The 10,098-nt window shown below is 36.8% G+C and overlaps 1 protein-coding gene and 1 pseudogene across 1 annotated transcript; both read right to left on the bottom strand.

Annotated features, from left to right (window-relative positions):
- Positions 1-1,367: 1,367 nt before the first annotated feature.
- On the bottom strand, positions 1,368-2,826 carry LOC103955337 (probable glutathione S-transferase). The gene is made up of 2 exons (XM_009367213.3): positions 2,484-2,826; positions 1,368-2,153 (listed from the first exon to the last, which is right to left on the bottom strand). Exons 1-2 carry the CDS (start codon positions 2,790-2,792, stop codon positions 1,797-1,799), a joined length of 666 nt encoding a protein of 221 aa, XP_009365488.2. The 5' UTR covers positions 2,793-2,826; the 3' UTR covers positions 1,368-1,796.
- A 4,409-nt stretch (positions 2,827-7,235) lies between these two features.
- On the bottom strand, positions 7,236-9,683 carry LOC103955361 (annotated as a pseudogene).
- Between the last annotated feature and the right edge of the window lie 415 nt (positions 9,684-10,098).

The raw sequence follows: 10,098 nt of genomic DNA on the forward strand, positions 1-10,098 counted from the left end.
ACACTTAATAAATTTTGTGCCAAATTAGGAACATATAGCACACCATAGATTTGTTTTGGTGTACACTCTCGAGTTTGAAAAGAGATAATACCCTTGCCTTCCACGTTGTGAAGCTTTCCATCTCCGAGCTTGACTTGTGAATTCACATTTTCTTCAAATTTGACGAAACATTGTTTGTTTCCCGTCATGTGGTTACTGCATCTGCTATCTATGTATGATATATCTTGTGGTTCTTGACGAGTGCTGAGACATGTATAAAATAGTTGCTTTGGAGAATCATTATTTTCTGTGAAATTGGCTTCATTATTTTTCTGATATCTGCAATCTCTTTGAGAGTGGTTGGGTATTCTGCATCGAGTACACTTATACCAACAATCTGCACTTTTGTGCCCTGTCTTTTTACAAACATAACATTCAGCGACAAAGTTACCATTTTGGTTGTTTTGATGGCTGCGTCCTTGCTGATTGTTGTACGTTGTTATAGTTGTCCTTGTTATAATGCTTCGGCCAATGAAATTTACTTTTTCTGTTTTGAGACTTTTGAGATTCTCCTTTTTGCTTGTCTTCTTTCTCCTTCGAATCCAGTTTGGATTGAAAGGCTTGCTCCAAGGATTGGTCTATAGACCTATTAATCCTTTTTACATGTACTTCCAAATTACCAATAGTTCATGGAGCATAAGTGTAGCGAGACCTTTTTGACTCCTCTATTGCTGCAACAACGTGATCGAACTTTGGTGGTAGACTGCGTAGAGTTTTCTATACAATTTTCTTGTCTAGAATTGCATCCCCATAACTTCTTATTTGGTTAACAATTCCAGAAACTTTTGTGAAGAAAACCTGAATGGATTCATTATCCTTCATTGGTAAATTATCCAACTCTCGCCACAAGGATTGGAGTTTGACGAAGATCACTTTCTGTGACCCTTGGAACTCAATTTTGAGTATTTCCCAAGCATTCTTTGATGTAGTTGCAGAAAGTAATCTTGGAAAGAGATTTTTGCTTACTCCGTGTTGAATTAGCTAGGAACAAAGCCTTGGCATCTCTTTTCCTATTTTCTTTAAGTGCTTGCTACGTTTCCAATGTCGTTTTTCTGGTTGATGTTTTTTCCAGTTCCTCGTAACCATCTTGTACAAGATCCCAAAGATCTTGAGAGATGAACAAGATCTTCATTTGTAGGCACCAATATTCATAATTCTCTCCATCGAAAATAGGCATTAAATTAATTTTGAATATTTCCAATGTTTGAGGAATTTGAACTTGATGCCATGACTAACACAACGGAGGGATCGATTGGCTTTGATATACCAAATTTGTTGGAGGAAGATGGATATAAGAAAATATAGAACGGAGTTTTAAACAAAAAAACTGAAGCTTTATCAACTAACTTTATTGATTTCAAATTGATTACAACACTAGGCTATCTTATTGGCTATTTCTAATAACGTTCAGGCCTTTTCATAACAGACTTAATTCTTGGATTAGCTCCAAGAGTTGCAGACATGACCCTAGACATCTAAAGAGATACAACTCTTCCTAAACACAACTCTTCTCAAGTGACACAACTCTACTTAACAATTGATACAACTAACAGGGAGAAAGAACATTACGTTTAACACGGTAGTGGTGGTGACCACGGGGGTAGTGGTGGCAGTCGCAGTTGGAGAATATAAACTGAGATAAGATCACCTAAAGGAGAGAGGTAAGCAGAGAGAGTGTATCTACATGATAGTTTCTCATTATTATTATTATTCTAGTCATGAGGCTGCAGATACACAAACTGAATCCACAGAATATCTCAGACTTGAGGGACAAGCATTTCCCTTACGCGTTTCATATGAGCAACCAATTTTTGGTAGTCAGGAAGGTTGTCTCTGATGACAGGAACTTGCTTGAAATTCTGAACCCAAGCATGCAATCGAGGCAAAGTGCTTGGCTCAAGCAATTTGACACCCACCATTTCTTCAACGGCTCCGAACCAAAGAGCCAGCCATCCATGCGTTATGTCTACCAAGTTTATACTATCACCCCCAAAAAACTTCTTGTCGCCAAGCCCTTGCTCTTCCAATATTTTCAGCGTTTCCAACACTGATTCGATTGTCTTTTGTTGATCTTCTCCGGCAGTTAATCCGAAAAATGCATGAAAACTGGGAATCTGATGATGCATAAAAAGATATGGCTAAGCACTTATTTTGATCTTTTACAGGGAAACATAAATTCGTGCGCATGCTAATCATAGCTATTTGGCGTCAATCTGAACTCCTAGAGGGCATGATGACAAGCTACTTAGGTAGGAAAGATCCCCAATTTGGTCATCACAATGATTTGTCTTGTTTAACAAACTACAAAATTAAACTAGTGAGAAAAATTGAACCCATATGAGCAGCATTTTTCTGTAAATTATTGGAAGTCTCTCAATATATAGTTGAACTAGCTAATTAAGAGAAAAGCGGATGAGAAATAATTGAAACTTGAAATTATTCACCTGACATGTATGGAATTGTATCCAAAACCGAGCCAAAGCTCTTTCATAAGCATCTTCAGGCAGCAGATGATTCTCTGGCCAAGTTTCTTCTATGTATTCAAGGATGACAACCGACTCGGAAATCGGTTTTCCCCGGTGAAGAAGCACCGGAACCTTCTTGTAAACTGGATTGCACTGCAACAGAAGTTCACTCTTGTTAAAAATGTCCTGTTCTATGTACTCATATTTCACACCCTTGAGCTTTAGAGCCCATATCACTCTGTAAACATACGGACTTGGCCAAAACCCTAGTAGTTTCACTTCTTCCATTATTCGTGTGACCAGGTGATCGAGGCAGGAGCCTGATCATACATATATACTAATTTAAATTTGACTAGGTCTCTAAATAAATGGTAAGAAAATGAAATTGCGAAGTCATCCTATTTGGAAAATGAAAGAAAGTGACGGGTCTTTCTTTCTTTCTCTATTTTTTTAATTATATATATATATATATTTTTTTTTTTTTGAAGAGCCAGTCTTTCTTGTTTTAGGGTAGCAAAATTATAAAAATCTGCCCATTATGTGTGGTTTGCAGATAATATCACTGTTCTTTAGCGTCCAATAAAGTGATTAATTACTCATTCTAAAATTTTACTAAGAGAAACAATTTTCACACTCTGTTCTACTATTTTGTACACTCATATTTGTTTAAATTGCTTGAACAATTTTTTTTATTATATGCAAGAAAAGGTCGAAAACGAATAGGGTGTACAAGAAGAGTAAAAATATGAGAAAATCACTTGTATTTTCTCAAATGACAGGGAGAAGGTGCATGATTTGTTTTCCAGTTCTTGGCGTGAGAAAACAATGGGCTTGTGTACCCAAAAAAAGAAAAGGGCTGCCGTTTCAAACTCACCTAATTTCTTTTAAAAGATGTGATTATTCCCGACGCCAATCTTTACCTCTAGTCGTAGATATCTGTATGTCATCACTGTGGAGAATTTTCCTACTTGTGGGTACTGACTTTTTGACTATTTGTTTGTATTTCACCATCATGGAACAACATAAAAAGTCCAGAAAGAAAGTTTTTTTTTTTTTTTTTTTTTTGTTGGAAGTAAAGGAAGTTTTTTGATCTTACAGAAAAATGTTGAAATAAGATAAGTGACCACACTATTTAGTTACGCGTACAAACTGATGACGTATGACAAATGCAAACAGCTAGCCGAAGTCTTGAAAACTCAAGATATGAAGACCGTCTCTACAACTTGAAATTAAAATTAATCCTTAGAAACTCGCATCCTAAAGATGAAGATGCAAGTCACGATAAATTTGTTATTAGTTAGTCTAATCAGCATAGTTAAGTTTGTTATACTTGTTTGTGATTAGACAAGTTTGTTGTAGTTTCCTTTGTACATAGCTAAATGATATATATACGGTGGGACTATGATTGTTTAGGGCCGGAATAAGGCTAATCCAAATATCAATACCTCACAAGTCCGATCATGGATTTGACAACTTCAAGCGGAGCTGGATCAGACAGAGCATGCCACTGTCACCCAGTTCTAGGGCAATAGGTGAAGTCCGAGCAACTTAGTTGGTATGAACCGCAATATCTACTTCTAGATATCTCCTAGGATTCTTCCAGCTTAGAACAAGAATTCTATTCTAAAAAGCTCTCCTCATGGTATAAATACACCCATCTAGTGTTCATCTCTGGTAACGCAATCTTAGTACTCTATTCTCTTGCTCACTGCTTGAGCCTAAAATTGCTTACTAACTTGACTATCGGAGAATTTTGGCCGACATACCCCACCCTAGTCCTAGGCATGCTCATGGTTGTTCTCAGTTTTGCAGATTGCTCGAATTTGTGCTTCCACCATTTGCGACAGTCTGCATATTTTGTTCCAACAATTAGCGCTTTCATTGGGAACGATCTCATATTCCTCTCAACGAAATCATTCTACCCCAATAAGGATTCCCCCCAAATCACGCCACGATGAACTACACGCTTTAATGCACAACATTAACCCCGAGATCGACAGAGTTACCGCCATGTACGAGATATAGGAATATGTGATGCATATTTATCTATCTTGGAAGACCTTTGACAGAGCCCCCTTCGCTAAAGAACCTATAAGACTCGTCGACTTGAAGGTACGAATTAAAGACCTGTAAAAAGCCATTTCACGCTTCAAAGAAGTGTCAATCCAGACAATGGAAATCCTTGATCTGACTCTTGAGGAGTCGCCTCAATGTCATTCATCGGAGACACACCATAAAAAAATCTAGGAGACTACAATGCCTACATCCCATCTGATAATTGGACAAAGAACCATTCCCTAGAGTGAATTACATATATGGTGAGTAAGAATATTTGGAAACACTAGGAAAGAAAGAAAGATAGCTTGCAAGAAACCTCGAATGATGGCTTCAATCAATAAAACGCTAGCTATTGACGCTAATATCTTGATGTTCTTTGATCGAGGCATGGAAGACTTCCATTCACCGCGACAACGACCCATTCATCGTCAAAGTGCAAATCACCAATGCCATGATCAGCCGGGTCCTAGTGGACAACAAATTGGGAGTTAATGTCATCTTCAAGGATGCCGCAGAAAAGATGGGTATTCTTGATAGCATCAACAAGGGGAGAATCACCCTTCACACCTTCAACGAAGCCTTATAACCACTTGGTGACCTCCCATGTTATGGATTGCCTGACTCCCCACAACGCCATCCTTGGCTGGAATTGGTTACATAAGATGAAGGTTGTTCCATCTTGTTACCATCAACTACTTTGCTATCCCACTCTAGGTGGAGTAAAAGGAATAAAAGGAGATTAATCGGCAGTCCGTTACTGCATCGTCGAAAGCATGAAAATGATCCGGAATGGAGAAAAAAGTTCCAACACCATCCTGACGAGTTAGCATAGAAATCACAGTGGTGGGCCCAGTAGACAAGTTACAAAGAATTTGACCTAGATCTCAATCCCCAAGACGACAACACTTTGGAGTCGAAAGCGGACGAGGGCGCCGTGTACATCAGCCTCAATCCCGACAAGCCATATCGAAAAGTAAAAATTGATAAGAACTTACTGATCGTGAGAAAGAAATTGCCTAGTCTGTGGAAGACATGCTCAGGATGTGTTTTCTTGGTCCGCAGAAGACATGTCCGGGATTGATCCCTTCATGTTCTGCCACTGCCTCCACTAGGCCCAACTGCCAGACTAGTTATCTAGCGCAAGTGAAGTCATGCAACATAGGGGAGCAAGATCATAAAGGCCGAGATCAATAAGCTCAAAGACCAACTTCATCGTTGAGGTGCATCATTCAAATGGCTAGCGAACGTAGTGCTGCTGCAAAAGAAAAATCGAAAGTGGAAAGTGTGTGTATGGACTTCACAAACCTAAACAAAGCCTACCCAAAGGATCCGTACTCAATCCTATGGATCGATCTACTGGTGGACTCAATCGCGAGTCACGAACTATTGAGCTTCATGGATGCCTACTCTTGGTACAATTAAATAGAGATGTATGAACCAAACATCTATCTATATGAACCAGACATCTATATGTATGAACCAACCATGGAAGCAACATCCATCATTATTGACACATGTATGTATTGCTACAAGGTTATGCCATTCGATCTAAAAAAATGGGCAGGGGCAACATACCAAAGACTCGTCAACTGAAATCTTCAAAGAAAAAATTTGAGACATGATGGAAGTCTATGTAGATGACATGGTAATCAAGATCAAGGAAAAGAAGGACCACATAGTCCACCTCAAGGAAACGCTTAACTTGCTTGAAAGTACAACATGAAGCTAAACCTGGAGAAATGCCCCTTCGGAGCAGCATTAGACAAATTTCTTGTCTAATATGATTTTATGCTAAAGAGACATGTAACGTGGCCTATAGATATTGCAAAAATTAAGAAAAAAAAAATGTTAAGTGGTTAGTACATAAAAGTTTAAAATTTTTAACGATTCAACGATTTCAAAAATATTGCAAAAATTCAAAAAATTAAGTTATGACATGGCAGCTCTGTTGATTTATGTATTTCTAGATGGTTTTGTATGTGTTATTTCTAGAAAAATGAAGAACAGAAGAAAACAATGAAAATTTGAAAATGGAGAGTATGGTGTGGATTCAATTACAGAAGCATTCATTCACACATGCATATATATATAAGCTATGATGGGGTGAATAGGGACAAAAATAACGCTTTGCACATGTAAGCAAGCTCACGTGCACTACACGGGATCAATTTAAAACACCACTAATCAGGACAAGTGGCACATTCTACACCATTTAGATGTTTTAATCCTAACCGTTTATTACACATGGATTATAAACTCCAACATTCAAATTAAAACCGAGCTATATCAATTTGAACTGCACTATGTCGCAATCCAGCAACGTTGATTCACAGCAACATCCTTATACTGCAACAAGCTCTGTCCAATTTTGACAGAAAAAATGACAATTTCATTTACTGTCATTGGAAAATCTGTTTTACTTATTAAATACTGATACGAGAGAGACAATAAATTATTCTAATTCCTAACAACTTTCTCTAATATATTAACACATAAAAGTGAAATATTATGTATTAAAACTTGTAATCCGGTAATACATCCAAAACTAGAACTGAGATAAACTAAAAGAGAGAGGTAAGGAGAGAGAGAGTATCTACATGATAGTTTCTCATAATTTTTATTATTATTATAGTCATGAGGCTACTTGTACACAAACTGAATCCACATAATATCTCAGGCTTGAGGGACAAGCATTTCCCTAACGTGTTTCCTATGGGCAACCAATTTTTGGCAGTCAGGAAGGTTGTCTCTAATGACAGGAACTTGCTTGAAATTCTGAACTCATGCATGCAATCGAGGCAAAGTGCTTGGCTCAAGCAATTTGACACCCACCGTTTCTTCAATGGCTTCGAACCAAAGAGCCAGCCATCCATGCGTTATGTCGACCAAGTTTATACCATCACCCCTGATGAGTCAATATTATATTATATATTGTACCATATTCTTAAGTATTAGTTTATTGATTATTTTGGTAGAATTTTGATACTTTGCTTTACATTTTCAACATAGGACATTCGAAACGTGATCAAATGGATGAATTTTGGAGTGATTCAAACCGGAGGACGTTCGTGTGCCTCTTGGCTTATTTGTATCAAAATTTGGGATTTTTCTACTAAGCGGTTATTTTTTGGTGATCAAATAAAGAAGCAGTGTGCGTTGCTGAATAGTGACCTTTTTTAAGCTTAAATTGAGTTTTTGGAGCCCAAGATGACCTCAGATAGGTTCATAGCCTTCTGGAGAAGTGTTTAGAATAGTCGAAGCTTTAGATCCAGCTATTTTGGGCCAGTTTTGGAGCTGATTTAGGTCTAAAATGTGGCTGTGCAGATTTTTGGGCGAATTTACCAAATTAATTTAGGATTATGTTTGTATTTTATTTCAATTTATTAGGTTTCCTAGTTTTATTCTAAGACCTTTTGCTAGGAGGATTTGAATTAGAGTAGTGTAAATAAGGCTTGTTAGCCATTAGGGTTCTCTATGCAACGTTGGGGTAGAACGCATCAATATTTTGCTAGGTTTTGACGATTCAAGTTTATTTTCAAGGTATTTTTTATCCATGTTTTTAATAATATTTTGTTTTATGAATGTTCATAACTAATTTTCGTTTGCTAGGGCGATGCCTTGAGCCTTAGCATGAATATGTAGTTTTTATTTAATTGCTTATGATTATACATGCATGCTTTGAATTATTAATCACTGTGCTTTAAACTGTCTCTATATCTTAATGCTTAGTTACCATTATGATGTTTAGATAAGTAATCGGATGCGATTCGGTCGGAATGCCATCGGGGAATTGAGTATTGCTTTTTGTGATTAATAGTTGTAATTTCGCCTAGGGCAAATGCCACATCTTAGGGGCTGCATGGTTTTTCAAAGGGTTTTCACAAAGCGTCATGAGTCATGCATGTTTATATTTTATATGAATGCCATAGACGGATTGCATGTTTGATATATGTTCTAATTTGAATGCCACAAGTAAAATATGCATAAGGAAAACCTAACCTTCAAAGTTGCATGGGTAATTCATAAATAATTGGTAAATCTACATAGGATTGTTAAGGGGATGGGGGAACCCTAGGTTTTTATAATTTGGTTTTCAGAACCATTTTCTTTTGTTTTCTTTATTTTGCTAATTTCTTTAATCATTTTAATTAAATTCGTTTTTATTATTTTTAAATTCAAAATCAATTTTTTCCAATCTTTGTTTTCAAATAAATTAGCTAAGAATTAGTTTAGATACATATTATTCATTCAATCTCGATAGAAACGACCTTACTTGATTTGTTTATACTACAGCTACCTTGTTCTTTTGCAAGTATTTTAAGTGTTTTTATCCCTACTTATTCAGATGGTAAAAATTTCTATCAGCCCCCAAAAAACTTCTTGTCTCCAAGCCCTTGCTCTAATATTTTCACCGTTTCCAACACTGATTCGATTGTCTTTTGTCGATCTTCTCCAGCAGTTAATCCGAAAAATGCATGAAAACTGGGAATCTGATGATGTATACAAGGATATGATTAAGCACTTATGTTTTATAGGGAAACATAAATTCGTGCGCATGCTAATCATAGCTATTGGGCGTCAATCTGCCCTCATCCTAGAGGGCATGATGGCAAAGCTAGGTAGGAAAAATCCCCAATTTTGGTCATCACAATGATTTGTCTTGTTCTTAACAAACTAAAAATTAAACTAGTGAGAAAAATTGAACCCTTATGAGCAGCATGTCTGTAAATTATTAGAAGTCTCTCAATATATAGTTGAACTAGATAATTAAGAGAAAAGCAGATGACATAATTGAAACTTGAAATTATTTACGTGAGATACATAGAATTGTATCCAAAACCGAGCCAAGCCTCTGCCATAAGCATCTTCAGGCAGTAGATGATTTTCTGGCCAAGTTTCTTCAATGTATTCAAGGATGACAACTGACTCGGAAATCGATTTTTCCGGTTGAAGAAGCACCAGAACCTTTTTGTAAACTGGATTGCACTGCAACAGAAGTTCACTTTTGTTGGAAAGGTCCTATTCTATGTACTCATATTTCACAATCCTGAACTGTAGAGCCCATATCACTTTGTAAACAAACGGACTTGGCCAAAACCCAAGTAGCTTCACTTCTTCCATTATTCGTGTGATCAGGTGATCGAGGCACGGCCTGATCATACATATATACTAATTTAAATTTGACCGGGTCTCTAAATAAGTACTAAGAAAACGAAATTGAAAAATCCTCTTCGGAAAATGAAATAAGTTTTATTATTATTTTTTTGAAGGGCAGGTCTTTCTTTCTCGGAACTCTCTTTTACTATTTTGTACACTCATATTTGTTTAGATTGCTTGAATATTTTTTTTAATCTATGCAAGAAAAGGTCGAAAACGAATAGGGTGTACAAGACGTGTAAAAACATGAGAAAATCACTTGTATTTTCTCAAAAGACAGAGAAGAAGATGCCTGATTTGTTTTCCATTTCTTGGCGTGCCTTTTCAAACTTACACATTTTCTCCCAACAGATGTGATTATTTCTACGCTAGCTACTCT

Source organism: the organism of the source record quoted next, unplaced genomic scaffold (assembly GCF_019419815.1).
Source record: "Pyrus x bretschneideri cultivar Hongxiangsu unplaced genomic scaffold, Pyrus_bretschneideri_v1 Contig36, whole genome shotgun sequence".
Classification (NCBI taxonomy): Eukaryota; Viridiplantae; Streptophyta; class Magnoliopsida; order Rosales; family Rosaceae; genus Pyrus; species Pyrus x bretschneideri.

Bases quoted from the DNA above. Each gene is read 5' to 3' on its own strand.
- LOC103955337 (XM_009367213.3), bottom strand. From the start codon at position 2,792: ATGGAAGAAGTGAAACTACTAGGGTTTTGGCCAAGTCCGTATGTTTAC. The intron at 2,154-2,483 runs GTGAATAATTTC...ATGCATCATCAG, and splicing joins TACAATTCCATACATGTCAG to ATTCCCAGTTTTCATGCATT.